The 17,243-nt window shown below is 47.9% G+C and overlaps 2 protein-coding genes across 3 annotated transcripts in view; one reads left to right on the plus strand and one right to left on the minus strand.

The window, feature by feature from the left end:
- IGF2R (insulin like growth factor 2 receptor) overlaps positions 1 to 17,243 on the minus strand; it is a 108,184-nt gene that overhangs the window by 73,977 nt on the left and 16,964 nt on the right. For both annotated transcript variants that reach the window (XM_066372892.1, XM_066372891.1), the window contains exons 2-4: positions 13,305 to 13,444; positions 3,864 to 3,985; positions 1,941 to 2,039 (exon numbers count right to left, since the gene is read on the minus strand). In XM_066372892.1, coding sequence (XP_066228989.1) covers positions 1,941 to 2,039; positions 3,864 to 3,985; positions 13,305 to 13,444 — 361 coding nt within the window. The remainder of the gene's footprint in view (positions 1 to 1,940; positions 2,040 to 3,863; positions 3,986 to 13,304; positions 13,445 to 17,243) is intronic.
- On the plus strand, positions 6,293 to 9,276 carry LOC136397055 (basic proline-rich protein-like). The gene is made up of 2 exons (XM_066371672.1): positions 6,293 to 6,372; positions 6,681 to 9,276. The coding sequence occupies exons 1-2, from the start codon at positions 6,293 to 6,295 to the stop codon at positions 8,608 to 8,610; spliced, it is 2,010 nt and encodes a 669-aa protein (XP_066227769.1). The 3' UTR covers positions 8,611 to 9,276.

A 17,243-nucleotide genomic window follows, 5' to 3' on the forward strand; every position in this document is an offset into this window, starting at 1 on the left:
GAGTGTTTCACAAGTACATTAAACACTTTATATAATTTTTTTGAAGTTATACCATAGCCTGTACAGTGTAGTCAAATCCGACTGAAGACAAGAGAAGAGGGAGTGTGCTTTCCTACGGTGCGGTGTGCTCACAGTGACGGCAAGACGAGTCCAGCAGCCACCCCTCACGTGCCTGCCCCAGGGCAGAAACAAGTCCAGCTGGTGAGCAGTTAGGCCCTCCATACCTTTAAGTCCATAAGCTCCTGAGAGCAAGTACCCTTTCAAAGCACAGAAGTTCCCACAACAGGCCCTCACTAAGAAACAATGAATCAAGCCCCAGCTGCCAACCAGACCTAGAGAGGATCAGAGAACACACTGTAATATGTCTCATCTTCTTTAGATCAGCTTCGAAAAGAAATTAAACGTCACTGTGTTTGAGAAAAACATAGCTATACCTCCCCTCTCTCCCGACCCAAAAGAACAATTTAGAGCAGGGCACACGTCTCCTATAAAGGGCAACAGAGCAAATATTTTAAGCTTTACGAGTCACGTAGGTCTCTGCTGTGTAGTCTTCTTTGTCTTTTTACAATCCTATAAAAACATAAAGACCATTCTTAGTTCTGGGGCTGTACAAACACAGACCTAGGGCAGGATTTGGCCCACAGGCTGCAGTTGGTGACTTCTAACCTAAAGCAAAGAAGAAAACAAATTGCTATTTCTTTCTTTCTTTAATTTGGGAAGCCATTTTTTCCCCCTAGGTGGTGGGAGACACAACTGTCAGTTCAGCAAAGCAAGAGAAAAGGAGATTCCACTGAGGCAGGAAAACGGGTGTCCCCGTGGGCTCTAGGAAAGACCAAGGAGGCCCATGGGGGCCCCAGAGGGCTCCCCCAAGAGCAGAGACGGCCTCGGGGCTCGGAGAGCCTCTTCCTGCTTCCATTTAAAACAGACAAACAAAACAAAAATCCGAGTTTAAATTTGACACCACCTCCTAAATACCGCTGTCATTTCTTTGGCCCTTATTTCTTCTCACGTGTTCGTTTTCCCACTGAGCGGCCCACCCTCCTTCCCCTTCCTGGGTGGGAGACAGCAGGCTGCCTCTTCCACTCCCCATGGGACTGCCTCGTCTTTCAGAGCCTGCCATCTGTGAAAAACCTGTGATCATTTATTAGTCATAATTCAGTTTGGCTTTACTTTTTAAACACTGATTATACCATTCCCACCCCTTTAAACAATACTCTTTTTTCAGGCCATCCGTGAAAATGGCTCCCGTTGGTCAGTTCCTAGCTCCTAAGACTTAAATTTCAATCCTTGTGAACAGAAAACTAATGGCGAAAAGTGAGAACAGCCGACCCCCGAAGGCGGCCACTCACAGGTCTTTGTGGGAAACCAGGTGCAAGACCCAGGTGGCAGGAGGGCAGGGTGGGGAGGGAGGTGCTCTCCGCTCTCCCCTTCCCCAGCGGGGAGAGCCGCACGGCAGGGCGACCTCGGGGGCTCTCGTCCAAGGCACAGAATGCGCCGTGGGTCACCAAGAAGGACGTGATTGGACAGCACAGAAAGAACAGAGGCGCCATCATGGTCACCCGGTCTCTGAGGTGCGCTGGCAAAGAAACGGAGGGTTTGGGACACCTGGCCTGGATGCACAAGCCAGAAGCCACCCCAAAGCTGTGGAGGTGCCACCTGTAGGTGGAATGAATATACTAACCGTCCCCCCGCCCCAAGTTATTGAGTTGCATAGGTCACACCAGAAACCAAGAACTAACTCGACTTGCATGAGTGGGCCGTTCTATTCTAATCACGTCCCTGTCCTAAACATAATAACATACCAGCACAATTTTAAATATTCAATCTCTGCTCGAACGCAGTTTGAGAGCTAAAAAAGACTTCTTCTACCCCAGGATTTCAAACCTCAAGGGCCCTAGAATGCAATTCACAAGCATGTAACCTTGAAGTGCCCTTGTTACCTCTTTATTCGCTTTAAATGTGTCTTTCTTGCAAGCTGCCGAAGTCCTCCACTCAAAGTAATGCACACAGTCTGTTGCAGTTACAAATTCGGGAGTTCCCTATTAAAAAGAAATAAAATTAAAAGTAACCATACTGCATACTGGAAAGTTTCTTTCTTTTAAAGTTAGAAACAGTAAAGGGACATTTCAAAAGTAGCCACGACGGGGAGAGGGTGGCTGGGAAAACACAACCGTTTCAGTGGGACAAGGTCAGCACCAAGTTCCCAAACCCGAAAACTCAGAGACAAAAGCCTCATGAAATCATGTTGGAATTTTGGTATAATCGGGCCAAAAACTGTTCTACTGCCCCAACTATGCGAGTACAGTAAACTCATGGGAAGTAATCCTCAGAGTCCTTATCCTCTCAAACTCCAAATGTTCTCCTAACCAAATGCCAACAAAATCAAAGCCAGAAAGTGTGACCTCATGCTTCCTGTAAGCGAGGGAGGAGGCCCACCCGACCCGGCCGAGTCCGCACACCGCCTTGCTTCAGACGGCCCCCACGCCGCACCCGGGTTCACGCCACACTGCGCCCCGCATTGCTGGGTGACACCTGACACGGCAGGAATCTACCTCCACCCCCACCCCACCTCGTGTGCAAAGCTGGAGGTTCTTCACAATTCTGGTTCTTTTATGGCGAACACAGAATTCTTGAAGGAAATTAGTTAAAATTTAAACAGCAGCTAGTTTATTCAGTAATACAGACCTCCATATTTCACAGAACTGCAAACAAGTTTTTTTTCCCCCAAGGTTTCAACATGGACAATACTGCAATTGATAGGCTGCTCCAAACTTAACAATGTAAGTTCTATTTTTAATTTTCTTAAGACATTATGGGCCTGAAGATACAACAGTCATAGCAAATTCTAAAATAGTATTTTAAAGCAATCTGGTGGCCACATGCGGTTCACTCACCCTGATTTTTCTAAATACTTGGGTCCTTACTCTAATGAGAGAACATTCAGAGGATCGCTATACAAACTCCTCCTAAAAGCTAGCAATTATTTGCTGAAATTCTCTTTATAAATATTAAAGATTAAAAATTTTATATCACACACAACATTCAGAGAATAAGAACAAATCACACTTTAAACAATTATGTTCCTTTTCAACACTGGTAACACCCAAAAAGATTGGGAACCCTATTACCCACTGGCAAATGCTTCTCAGATATTAGTAACTGTCAACCTTTTTCATCTCATGGCATACACTAATTACTAAAATTCTGTGGCACACCAAAAAACTTTTTTTTTGCCAATCTGACAAAATAAAAAGAAAAAAGTATAATTTTGATTCAATTGCACAGAAAGCCACTGTGTTGATTGTTGTCACTTTTTTATGTGACAATCTAAGAGAAAAGAGGTCAGTGCCCCTGGCTAAATAGTCAAGTTAAAATTGCACATTTTAAAAATTCACTGGTGTGCTGCAGCACACTGTTGGAAAACTGCCGTCCTAGACAGATGTCAGTCTGTCCAATTTAATGTAATGAAGAAAAGAAAAACATTTTTTTTAAAAATGCCCTAAAACAGATCAAAATAAAATGCTGGCAGATTTTAGAAAGGAAAAAAAAAAAACACAAAAAACTCTGGCGTGCAATAAACATTAAACAGTGCTTTGAGTTTAAACACATTAATCACTTTGATTTGTAGTTTTACACAGGATGCGGATCAAGTTTCACTTAAAAATGGTAACTAACTATAGACTTAGGGTTTTCTACTTATTGGTTCTTAATGATTGGTGATGGTGATCTGGTTGAGGTTTTTATCTATCTGTGTTTTCATTTCTTTTTTTCATTTATTCTTCCTGGAATACAGCTACAGCAAGACCTCCCAGGGGCACACATGTTCAACGGAAGAAAATTATCCAGTGACTCTGTGAACTCACCAAGGTTTTCCCGCACGAGAAGGCAATGCTACTCTGGACTTTGTGATTTTGCTTTCCGTCACATCCCACTGTTGTGTTGAACTCCAGAAGAGTCCTGGTGGCACTTTTCAAAAGAGAGTCACCTATTTGGAAAGGAAAGTGCATGAACAAGCTAGGAAATATTTACAATCATAAAGCTATTTTCAAGCATATGCAAATTAAAACTGGCATTATAATTCATCGGAAAGCTAATAAACTTACAAGCTGTCCTTTCTCCAGAATTCTGCATCTCAGGAATGGCATCCCACCCACCCCAGCTGTTAAGGCCCCAGACACATTACACTGACTCCTGTGTCTTTCTCTCATCCACCATATCCAACACATCAGAAAGTTCTACTGGTCCCACCTCCATCTCAAATCCATCCACATCTCTCCATCTCTATTACTCCCAAAACCACAATCATCTCTCGCCTGCACTCGGGCACTAACCTAACTGGTCCCCTGGACTCACACTCTTGTCTTGTCCCTCATCACTAACCCCCAACCAGGCAATCATTAAAAATATACACTAGAACCTATAACTTAGCTACTAAAATTCTTCAGAAACTTCCCATCATAGCATAAAATCAAACTTCCCATAAAGTCAAAATTCTTTAGAATGGCCCACAAGTAGGGTGATCGTGTCTGTTTGCCTAGCACGTTACTGTAATAATCCAGAATAAAAATTCTGTATCGTATGATAGCAGTTGGCATAGGAACAGATACACTAGCAGCAGTCTAGCACAAAGGCTAAGAGACTATAACAGAGACATTTGTGCAAGCCAGACTTCAATATATTTGCACGATACAAGTAACGGCTCAATGGGCAAAGAAGAGGATGTTCAATAAATGAAATTGGAACCAATGGCAATCCATATGGGAGAAAAAGATAAAACTGGATCACCACCTATACCTCTATATACAAAAAAATCAACTCTAAATGGATTAAAGATATAAACGTCAAAACCAAACTAAAACTCTTAGTAGAAAATAGTTTATCTTTTAGATCTTAATGTAAGAAAATATTAACACTAAAGAGCATTAACTACAAAAACCTTGATAAATTTGATTTACTAAATTTAAAAATTTATATTCACCAAAAGAAATAGCTTAAAGAAAACAGAAACAAGTCAGAAACTGAAAGATAAACAGAGCTGGCAAAGAACAAGCATTAAAAATATGGTAAATATAGTCATACACAAAGAACAAAAAAATCCTAATTCTAAGAAATAAAAAAAAATGACCTCTAACAGAGAACACAAAAAGAGGAGAAATATTTTTAAAAGCCCACATCTCATCAACATACAGTGAATTTTAGTATCAAAGGTGAAGAAAAAATTCTAAAGCTTCTAGACAGAAAGAACAGGTCATATGCAATAGATAACTTGGTATAAAATGGACAGGACATGATCAGACAAAGGAAACATACGTTAATAAATATATGAAGAGTCCAACATCACTGGTGAACAAGGAGTTGCAAATCGAGACCACATGGCATAACACTTACAGCAATTCCACTGACAAAAATTAAATACCAAATGTTGGAGGAGAGATAGTCCAGAGCGCTCCTATGTCGTGGTAGAAGTGCAAACGTACCACCACTATGTAAATCAGCATGGCATTATGCCATAAAATTGAATATTCACGTACCTTATGACCTAACTATTCAACTCTTAGGCATACATACACAAGGGAAAACCATGCATACATATAATAAATAGGAAACAAGTGAAAAGAACATCTCGTGTATTTCACACTAGCAATCATCTGTAGACAACACAAGAGCCCATTCAACAGAAGAGTAAATTAAGTTTGGTAGACTCATATAATATTACTTAGTAACTAGAAGAAATAAACATCGAAAGATAACTATAGTTGATTTTTAGCAATACAATATTGTTACCACTTAAGTCCCCCAAAAAGTTAAACACATCACACACATACACACACACACACACACACACACACACAGAGGATGAGAGGGGGAGCGAGGGAGGAAGAAAGGAAGGAAGGAAGTTAGAAAGGAAGGGAGGGAGGGAGGGAGGGAGGGAGGGAGGAAGGAAGGAAGGAAGGAAAGGAGGGAGGGAGGGAGGGAGGGAGGGAGAAAAAGAAAGGACGGGACAATCATTTCAAGCAGAGATGTGGGCTAAGGGTTACTTCCAGTGAAGGGGAATGGGAGAATGCATAGATAGTGGTTCCTGTCAGGTTCCTAGATTTTGTTGAAGACAGGGTTCATTACATTATCCAAAACAACTCATTAAAAAATTTTAAAAAGGTTAATCCACGTATTAATGATGAGAGCATATCATGAACTCAGGAGTATAAATGGCCAAATTCAATACACACAGCTGAGATCTTTAAAAAAGAGAAAAAGGGGAGGGTGTTGAAAATTAAGATGCCAGTGGGGTAAGATGTATTGGGTTTCAAAGCTGCGTCACATCACTAGGCGGACAGTACGGCGGTTCTTTGTCCTGCCCGCCTACGCACAGGGGTCTGTCGTCAACTCCCGAGATACGCTCGAAAATCTTTTTTTCCACTGAAAGCACACAGAAACCCTGCTAAGCTTCGGGACCGAGGACAGCGCCCTGTGGACAGCGCCCGAAGCCCCGCCCATAGGGGGCGTGTTCGGGGCCGAGAGATGGGGCGGTGCTTCCGTGCGCCCCTACAGTCCGGCGCTCCGGGAGACGCGGAGGGCGGGCCGCTGGGAAGCGTTGCACTGTGGACACCAGAGGGCGCGCGCGGGCAGCACCCCCCCACCTGAAGACCCTCCCCCACATCGCCTGTCCCCCCATACCGCAGCCCGTTCCGGCCCTGTGCCCAGAGCTTCTGGGGGCTCCTCCTAACTGCTAGGTCCGCCCAGAAAAGGAAAGGAGAAGGGCCCTGGCCTCTAGCCGGGAGGGATCGGCCGCGCTCTGCCGCCGCAGCGCGGCGCCCCGGCATCCCTCAGCATCAGGCCGCATCGGCATCGCGCCTGCCCGGTCCATCTCGTCTTCCTCCTCTGCCCGCTCCGCCCGGCGGCCGAGACCGGCTGCCGACCAGGGCACTCGAGGACAGGCCGCAGCAGACCGCGGCAAGACAACCGCGGCAACCGGCCAGCCTGGCCGTCCTCCCCGGACAGGAGCCGGGCGAGGACTGCGGGGCGGCGGCCAGCACGCCAGGCCCACGGCCAGCTCCCGAGGACGGCGCCAAATGGGCTGGGCCGCGCTCGCCGGGCCCGCCAGACCGCGCCGGGTCCTCCCGACCGCGCGCCGGGCCCGCCAGACCACGCTCTCCAGTCCGGGGCCGCCAGACCAGACCGCCCTGGCGGGGTCCCAGCAGACCAGACCGCGCCGGCTCCTCCAGGCCGCGCTCCCCCGCCCAGGTCCTCCCAGCCCGGCTGCGCGCGCCGGGCCCGCCAGACCGCGGGCTCCGGGCCGAGCCCGCCAGACCCGGCCGCGCTCGCCCAGGCCCGCCAGGCCGCACCGAGTCCTCCCGACCGCGCTCTCCCGGCCGGGGCCGCCAGACCGCGCTGGGTCCTCCAGACCGCGCGCTGGGCCCGCCGGACCGCGCGTTGGGTCCGCCAGACCGCGCGCTGGGCCCGCCGGACCGCGCCAGGCCCGCCAGACCGCGCGCGCCCGGCCCTCCCGACCGCGCTCTCCAGGCCGGGGCCGCCAGACCGGGCCGCGCCCGCTGGGCCCGCCAGACCAGGCCGCGCTCGCCGGGCCCGCCAGATCGCGCCGGGCCCTCCCGAACGCGCCGGGCCGCGCGCGCCAGCTCCTCCAGACAGCGCTCTCCGGGCCGAGTGCTCCCAACCCGGCCGCGAGTCCCCGGGCCGCCAGACGGCGCTCTCCACGCCGGGCCAGCCAGACCCGGCCGAACCCTGCCGGCCAGGCCGCGCCGGGTCCTACAGACCCTGCGTCCCGGGCCCGCCCGGCCACGCTCTCCAGGTCCCGGCAGGCCTCGCCGTGTCCTCCCGCCCACGTTCTCCAGGCCCGCTCCGCCAGACCAGGCCGAGCCCGCCCGGCCGCATCCGAACCGGCCGCACTGGCAGGGCCCCCCGAGACTAGACCGCGCCGGCTCGTCCAGGCCGCGCTCACCCGGCCGGGTGCTCCTAGCGCGGCCGCGCGCGCCAGGCCCGCCAGACCGCGCTCTCCAGGCCGAGCCCGCCAGGCCCGGCCGCGTTCGCCTGGGCCCGCCAGCCCCCACCGCACCGGCAGGGCCCGTCCGACCGTGGCAGGCCCGCCAGATGGCACTCTCCAGGCCGGGCCCGCCAGACCGCGCCGGGCTCGCCAGGCCGCGCGCTGGGCCCGCCGGACCGCGCTCTCCGGGCCGGACCCTGCAGGCCGCACTCGCCCGAGCCCGCCAGAGCAGGCCGCGCTCGCCAGGACCCGCCGGACCCGGCCCCGTTCTGCCGGCCCGGCCCCGCCAGGTCCTCCCCGCCCTGCGCGCCAGGGCACCCGCCAGGCCCCGCTCGCCCGTGCCCACCCGGCCCGGCCACGCTCTGCCGGCCAGACCCCGCCGGGTCCTGCAGACCCTGCGCCCCAGGCCCGCCCGGCCGCGCTCGCCCGCGCCCGCCCGGCCCAGCCACGCGATCCCGACCAGACCCCGCCGGGTGGTCCAGACCCTGCGCACCAGACCGCACTCGCCGGAGCCCCCCAGACCAGGCCGCGCTCCGGGCCTGCCAGGCCTCGCCTGCCACCCTCGGCGGCCCCGGCCGAGCCCGGCCGAGCTCGCCACTCGGCCTCGCTGAGGCTGCACAGCCTGGGGATGCGAACCTCCCGGGCGGCCACAGGGTCCACCGCGCGGCCCCCGGGCCTTGCCAATACATCCATCAGAGCCTGCCAGGCAGGCAGGCAGCCGTCTCCGTGCTAGTCACTGGTGTGCTCACGCAAGGCTTCCCTCGCTACCACCCCGGTCTTGATCGTGTCGTGTCCTTCAAAGTGGACTATCACATGCTGTCTCACCAAATCGGAAAAGAATCCTTTCTACCCAGGTTTTCCCTCCAAGCTACTGCCTCATTTTCTGCTCTTTATATCAACACTCTTTAAGAGAGATTTCTATTCTTGCTACCACCAATTACCCCCTCAGATATCCAGATATCCCCCCCCCCCTTGTCTCCTGCACTGGCTTTTCCCTCAAGAGCCACAAGACTCACTCCCTTAGCTCCAAATCTTTGCTTAAATGTCACTTTCTCAGCAACAGGTACCCGACTTCTATCCCGGAACTCTCAGCCCTGAGACCGCCAGCACTCTGAACTCTCTGCCTCCCTGTGTTTTTTACAGCATCCATCACATTCTAATATATTACTTAGCCAGTGTTGTTTTTGTGTGTAAACTCCATGAGATAAGGGATTTTGTCTTGTTTCAGTGGTTGAATCATTCAAGTATTTGTTATAAATAAATGAATATTAAGTGTTGACTGTTTTTTTAAATATTTTATTCATATATCAAGATGTGATTTAACCAAGTAAATCAGAATAAAATATACAATTTATTGAACCATCCCCCATACAATTAGATTGTTCCAGCATACTCTTTGTCACAATGCTACAAAAAAAAAAGGAATCTGTACAAAAATCTATGTACAGTACAATTCTTCCCTTGGTAAGACTTAGGAAAGGTTACAGAATAGGTTTTAAAATTTAAGATATTGGCAGACTATAAGGAGAGACCATAACATAAATGGGACAGAAACATTAATTATATCTAAAACTCAACCAGATATCTTAAAATGTCCAATAGAATTACATGGTTTTAAGAAAATGAAAGCAAACAGGGCCTAAGAGGAAAAAACATATTTTCAAATCTTACTAGAGATTCAAAATTCAATCCAGTAACCAATGTGGATGGTGGTTGTAGATTTCTGAGGGTGCACACAGGAGTCACACAACATAAATAAGTACCACCAAAAGTTAGGGCCAGACTCCTGGGTACACAAAGTCATGGGACACAGCAAGGACAATCAGATGGAATCACTGTGTCCTACACAGGTCACCAATAAGAAGGCAGCCAGAATCCCAGGCTTTGGTGGTGAGTAACCTCAACATTCTTCCCTAGTGGCCGCATTACCTCAAACGGGCTGGTAACACGCTTTCGGAAGTAAATATACAGCTTTTAATCCTTAGATTAATTAAAACTATAGTATAAATATTTAGGGTGTTATAAGAAATGTGAACATTTTCAGAATTTTTACATGCTTGCAATGCTTAGTGTTATGACTCCAAAGACTAACTAGGTGATTAGAACGTGACACTATCAGACTAAGAGAATTTTAAGTTCATCATATTTATAAGTTTAATGTGTTAAGTTTTTAACAACACTATTAGTGTTTAACTTTTAATGGTCAGGGCATACATCTGAAGTGTTTTAAAAGAAATCAAATACAAAAGACATATAAATCATTTTAAAATGTGGTGAAGATGATTCATCTAGGTTGTAAATGGAACCAAATGTTCACAGGCCTCATAAAAATGACTGCTAAACTCTGCTCGATTTACATATGTAACAGTATCACCTGCCTAATTAGGAAGACCTAATGTATGATTTTTTTCAATCAACAATACTGCAATGTTATTTAAACCAAAGTTGAGGTCTTCACATTCATAGCTAAGTATAAAAATGGCCCTGTGGGCACCATAAAATTTGCATCAACAATTATCTTCCCTAAAGGGTTGTACACAATCATCCTCCAGCCCTGTATGAATGTGCCCGTTTCTCGGCTCCTTGCCTGACACTGCCTGATGCAACCATTTAAACTCCTGCCAATCTGACTGAAGAAAGATGATGCGATTCCATCACTGCTTTGGTTTGCTTACCTGGCTTACTGATGAAGTAGCACTGCCTACCAGGATTTCCTCTTTGTGAACTGCCCATTCTTAGACTTGGCCCTTATTCTCCCAGGTTGTCTGTCCTATCATTAATTAAGAGAAAACCCTACCACCCCCCAGATAATGTTTCTATTTTCCTAGGTTTTTTTCCTAATGTTTTATTGGTTTTTGTTTTTGGTTTGTGTGTGTGTGTGTGTGACAGAGACATAGACAGGAAGGGAGAGAGATGAGAATCACCTCATAGTTGCAGCACTTGAGTTGTTCACTAATTGCTTCTCATACGTGCCTTGACCAGGGGGCTCCTTTGCTCAAGCCAGTGACTCTGGGCTCAAGCCAGAAAACTTGGGCTTCAGGACAGCGACCTTTCGGCTCAATCCAGCAACTATGGTGTCATGTCTATGATCCATGCCATGCTTGAGCCGGCAACCCCACGCTCAAGCCAGTGAGCTTGTGCTCAAGCCAGCAATCTCAGGGTATCGAGCCAGGGACCTCAGTGCCCCAGGTCAATACTCTATCCATTGTGCCACCACTGGTCAGGCTCTATTGTTTTTTTACGTTAATTGTAACTGATCTGTCATTTGTTACATGGTATGATGGAGAGGGGTGATGCTGCCTGCTAACAGATAAATACCTAAATTACACCCAAAATGTTGATTATACATTGAGTTCTCATACCTATTTGGATTTATTGCCATACTAGTACTCCCGGCTCCTCTGATTTATTTGGGAACTCCAGCTTTTTGGTGTCTATTCTCAAAATTCACATTTTTTTTCCCCTTTCCAGCAAGTTCATAAGAAGTGAGTTTCTCAGGAGTTCAAATGGCCCATAATGGTTGCCATTTTAGCTCTACAACTGTCTGATATGCCTCTAATGGCTTTCAAAACAACACAGCCCCGAATAAGTGTACAGCCTCCAGAGCCGGGCTGCCGGCACCGAAACCCATGACCACGTGACCTCCGTCAGGCAGCCGTCTATTCTGCGCTTCAGTGTCTTCGTTGACAAAATGAGGAAAATGGAATCATCAACTTCAAAAGGCTGGTGCATGAATGGAGGTTATTTTACTTAAAAACCTAACACCTCACAGGGAAGCACACAAAGGAATATCTTTAGTTATAAAAGAAGCCTAATGAAATTATGTCAATTAATTGTACGACAGAACCTAGTGACATCAGATCTAATTCCAAATCACCTCTACGCGCGTTAACGTCACCTTCATCCACTCCCAGTTTGTTTCCTGAGCTGCAGACAGGGTAGGAGCTGCTCGTGCTGACACTTCGCAGTATCTAGCCTGCTTTCTCTCCCTTTGGGACTCTGAAGCTCTGGGGAAAGCATGCCATGTGTGTCTGGGAGTAAAGTGAGATTGGAAACTGCTGGTGTGTATCATCGTCAACCTGCACATGGCTTCTAACTCATCTAGTCACCTTCCGCCTCTCTCCTTAAACCAAGCTCTGCTATTCCCTTGGGCCCCAGCTGTCCTTAAATTTCACTTGCTAAAAAGCTTTTTTTTTAAAACTGTGTTAGAAATTTCCATTCAAAATGACAGACAGAGCTACCCTAGTATGCCACCCCTGCCAATGCCAAACACCTACCTGGCATCCTCTTGTGACTGCCACATCACCCATTCCCAGTCACAGGCTGTCTCCACTTCAGGACGGGCCCTCACCACGAGACCTCACCAGTCGCACTGCCTTGGTGGGCATCTACGCCTGCACACCCAAGGACGCTGACACCGGCTGCTTTGATGGCTGCCCAACATCTATTTGGGCATCTGCACATAACCTGGCAGGGCTGTCCCTCCCCTAGGACCCTCCTCCTCACAGAGGCAGGGGACCCTGACCCAAAAGAAAGGCATACCAGGAGAAACCACTAGCCCTAAAAAAAACGGCTTGCCCTGTCCTCTCCACGCCTGCCAGTCCTCAGGATTGTTTAATTTTTAATGTAAGCCTAAAACCAATAACCATCTTTGACCCCAGGTGAATACAGACTGCCTGAGAATCAAGGGGCCAGACAGAGAAGAAAGCAGAACGTTACCAAGGGGGAAAGGCTGGACGCTAGAGGAAACGGGGAGAAGGGGGGAGAACAGACAAGGTGGGGTTTAAGGAAAACTTAAGAAGGAAACTTAAGCCACAGAGGAAACATCCTCCTAGATCAGTTAAGTACAAATATGCATGATTCTTTGTACCGACTAGCTACATAATAGCCCCTAGATCAGCGATCTTCAACCTTCTTCATCTCATGGTAGACAAACTAATGACTAAAATTCTGCAACTCACCAAAAAAGATAATTTTTTTTTTGGTCACTCAATCTGAAAAAAAAAAAAAAGTATAATTTTGATTCATTCACACCAGATGGCTACTGTTGTGCTGGCTGTTGTCATTTCTTCATTCGACAACCTAAGGGGAAAAGAGGTCAGTGCCCCTGACTAAAGAGTTTTAAAAATTCTTGTGGCACACCGACTGAAAATCGCTGCACTAGATGGAAGTAACCAAATTTCATCTCATAATGGACATGAAAATTAAGCATACATAATTCCATAGCTAACCATATAGACATAGAGTTATTTTTGCAGAATTGGGATTGTGCACGATGCAGTAATGTAAGGACAGATGTACTCACCCACAGATTTAAAGCGGCCTGTCTTCAGGTCGCGCACACAAACAGCACTTGATGTGCCGCACTGGGCCACGCCCACATTTCCACAAACGTTGATTTTGTACAGCATGTGATTTTTGGTATCAACAGCATCCCATGTGTAACTAAAAAGGGAGAAAAACAATTTGTCACTGTTAGTGATCTGCCAATAATTCCACTTCTCTCCAGTGTTACATTCGCAACCCATTTGCTTAAGACACACTACCACAACTTTCATTAGCCAAAAATACAAAAGTCAGCTACATGAAGCTGGCTAGAGGCCAAGGGCAGAAACCACCAAATACCTCCTTGCTCCAGTTCAATCCGCCCGGAAGCCACCTAAGACCCGACGATCAAAATTCTTAAAATTCTACCATTCACTTAAGAACATCAACTCAGATAAGTAATTTCTCAAGAACATGTTGATATAAGACAGCAACTGTTCCAGTCACACTGGAATGCTGAAAAGCCCAAGAGTGTTTTGTGTTGTTGTTTCTTTTTTTTACTTTGTTTATTTTATTTAAAAACTAGTTGTGGCGTGAGAGACGGTTCTACTTCTGGTTTTACTTTTTACAGCGACAGCTCAGATAGGAACTGACAAGACCAAGTTGAGCAATGAGTCAACTATCTGATTCAAAATCAGGCTGACTTTGGGTTGACCCACTGCCACAAGCCGTTTTACAAGCATTAAAACTCTTTGTGTGTGTTCAAACCTCTGGCTAAGTGCGCTATTGAAGAGTAGTTGTTAATGAATCCATTTGCATACTTGGGACCGAATAGTGGCTTGTCAGTTCTGTCAAAACAATTAGTCTCAATTCTCCAGTAAGAGGGACAGGGAGGCTGTTCTGTCAGTTTTGCACACTAGGATCATTTCCTGAGCCAGGGGCTAAGACGTTCCCTGCAAAGTGCAAAGAGCCTGTGTTAACGGGACTGGTGAAAGGAAGATGAGTTCACGTGGAAGTGCGTGGGCTCGGCCTACCCAGGAGTCGCAGGGGGCCGGGGTGAACCTGGAGGTCACCCCTCACAGGCGTCCAGTGTTCCCCGCGCGCGCAGTGTCCCTCCCTGGGTGACAGCAGCACTCCCTCGGAGAAGGAACGGCCCGCTCTCCGGAGCTGCCCCCTGTCCCGGTGCATCGGGTAAGGGCTGGGCAGAAACACCAGGCAACACGCCCCCCACCAGCCTAGCAGTCTCCCCAGGAGCCCAGCCGGCAATGGAGAACCCACAGTCGGGCTGGTGCCAGGCGAGGAGCCCAGCCTTCTCCCGAACAGAGGGCACGCAGGGCACGGGCCTATCACACTCACCCGGCCAAGAGGCCAGGGGACGAAAGCTTACGTTAAGCAGACACGCAGAGCGGCAGGCTGATCCCTCGGAAATTCAGACAACCCCTGAATGGCTAGAAGCTTGAAAAATAGGCTGGGGAGCTTGTTAGGTGCCCGCCTTGAGGTGATGCCAGCCAGAAAGCAGGTCCCACGGAACCCTCTTCCACACGAGGAGCACCTCAGGGCTACGTCCCAAAATCAGAGGTGGGGAGGAGATTCCACAGCACAAGAAAATAACCCACGTGTTACTGGGCAGAAGAAAGTCATCAACAAAGGCCTGCTTCCTTTGACCGTCGCTAACCTTTCTCATTTGCTTCACAAAGAGTCTTACCCGCTTAACTACAGAGGTCCTAAGTGTAGCGATGATCAAAGCAGACAAAAACAGCGATGATAATAACAGCGATGATAATAATAAAAGTGACTGCCCTCCTGGTGTGTATTCAAGGGGAGAACAGAAAATAAACAAGAAAACAAATGTCCCGGATAATCCCAGCTACTAGGGATGAAACAAAACAGCCCCCTTCACACATAGACGTGACTGAGGAGCTGCTGTAGGCTGGGAAGTCTTCTGAAAGGACATGTGCCCTGAGGCTTGAGTGACAGAAAGGAGCCACCCAGGGGGAGAGCTGGTGGGAAGAACCGTGCAGCAGGAGGAACTGGCCTGGGCAGGGTCCCGCGGCAGAAAGGCACTCTGGCGGGTTGATGGAGGCAATGTGGCTGGAACAGGCGGATGGGGACAGCAGAGTGAGCGAGGTCAGGACAGGAGGGCGCCTGGACACACCAGGGCTTCGCAGACCAAAGGAGGCTGTTGTGATTTCTATCCCTGAAGCAAAGGAAGTTCCCTCACCCAGAATACACTAGGCATTGCTCCTTCAGTTTTTAAATAAGCTGTAGTATGCTTACTTGCCGAGTACTAGTAAAACTCGTCCATTAATTACGGTTAATTACAGAAACTGCTAAGCTCTTAGGCGGGGAGCCACAACTAAGTTCTTGCAGGATGGTAGACATCCAAGGTAATCCCTGGGTAGTGGCCCCTTGAAGGTGTTTCATAATCTTAAGTGTACAAGAGAGGATCGTTTCGGAAGAGCTGACTGGTAGGAATCCACTCAAGAGAAAGCCACACCGCACTGAAAATGCTGTGCTTTCTTACACCAGAAACCCACCGGCATTTTGCAGAGGCAGCAGGGAGATGTCAAGAGCGGGTGTCTGGGAAGCAGAAAAGCGACCATGAGGAGAGGAATGGAGGCTACCATCCTGCGTCTCTGGAAAGCGGGCTTTCTAAGGAAAAGTGTTTGCTCCTTTTGATGACACGTCTTTTCTCTATGAGCTTTTCATATTTGGTCTAAGGAAAAGTGTTTGCTCCTTTTGATGACACGTCTTTTCTCTATGAGCTTTTCATATTTGGTAAATGTCAAGATTTACCAAAATGCTAAGTGGTTATGGGAGTAGGAAAGAAAGTTCTATGGTTCTGAGTGCTGGCTTTTTCAGGGGGGGGGGCTGATTTAACCCCTTACCACAGCGTGACAGCCCCCCCACCCCAGGCTAGCACCTTCCATGCCACCCACACACACAGCCTGTAGCACTTGGATGAAGTCCTTAGTCACATCCCTTCACCAGGAAAGGACAGCCTGGGCACGTTTCTGAACCACACTGCCAGGGCGTCTGCAGGCCATCAATACTGGAAACATGTGGAGCCCAATGGATTTATGTCTGTTTTAAAACAAAACACACACACACAAAAAAAACACGCCCAGCGCCTCGGCTCCTTAGGGGCTCAGGGATAATCATTTGGTTAACTTATCTGAAAACTCAAACATTTTCCAAAAACTGTTGTGTGTTCTGGTATGCACACTAGATTAAATTATTATCTAGATAGGCTTCTGCTGGTAGTAAATATTTTTTAAAGACTATTTCATAATAAACTTGGAAGTCATATAAATATCTGATAGCACTGTTTAAGAAAATTACGTGTCTGGAACTCGATGATTCTAGACTCCCTGCCAAGCTGCCAGGGGGTCCCAGGCTGAAATCACTCTTGAAAGCAACACTAACATTTAACAGCACCACGGTCATATCACGAAACCAAAAAATATGGCTTCAGAAACAATAAAAGTATTGCAGACTAAATAAAATTGAACGATATCTTTAAGGAATAAACTCTTGTTTCAGAGCTTGTCCACCAGAAAATGCTCACCTGTAGTGAACGTGGACAGCCCAAATTAGGAAAACCAACAGCACAACTTACTCAACAACCAAGTAAGACTGTTCAGCTAAGATTCACAGAAAACTCTGTAATCCTAGGCTAAGCCATTTGGATTTACCCAAGTTAAGATAAGAAGGGGAAAAAAAAAAAGGAAAAAAACAACATATTATATCAAAAAGAAAACTAAGCTGTAACATTAAAATTTAAATTTTTGGCAAGAAACAAACCTCTGGAAGAAAATATTTGCAAGCTGTGTGGAAATAATCTTTACTCAAACACACACACACGGATGTTTTAAATATATTTGCTATACAAGCATCTTCTACAGCAGGATAGGCATGAAACCCCACCGGACATTCTCTTGAAACTCTTAACACCTATGTCAGGACCAAGTCTTCCAAA

Source organism: Saccopteryx leptura, chromosome 3, assembly GCF_036850995.1.
Source record: "Saccopteryx leptura isolate mSacLep1 chromosome 3, mSacLep1_pri_phased_curated, whole genome shotgun sequence".
Lineage (NCBI taxonomy): Eukaryota > Metazoa > Chordata > Mammalia > Chiroptera > Emballonuridae > Saccopteryx > Saccopteryx leptura.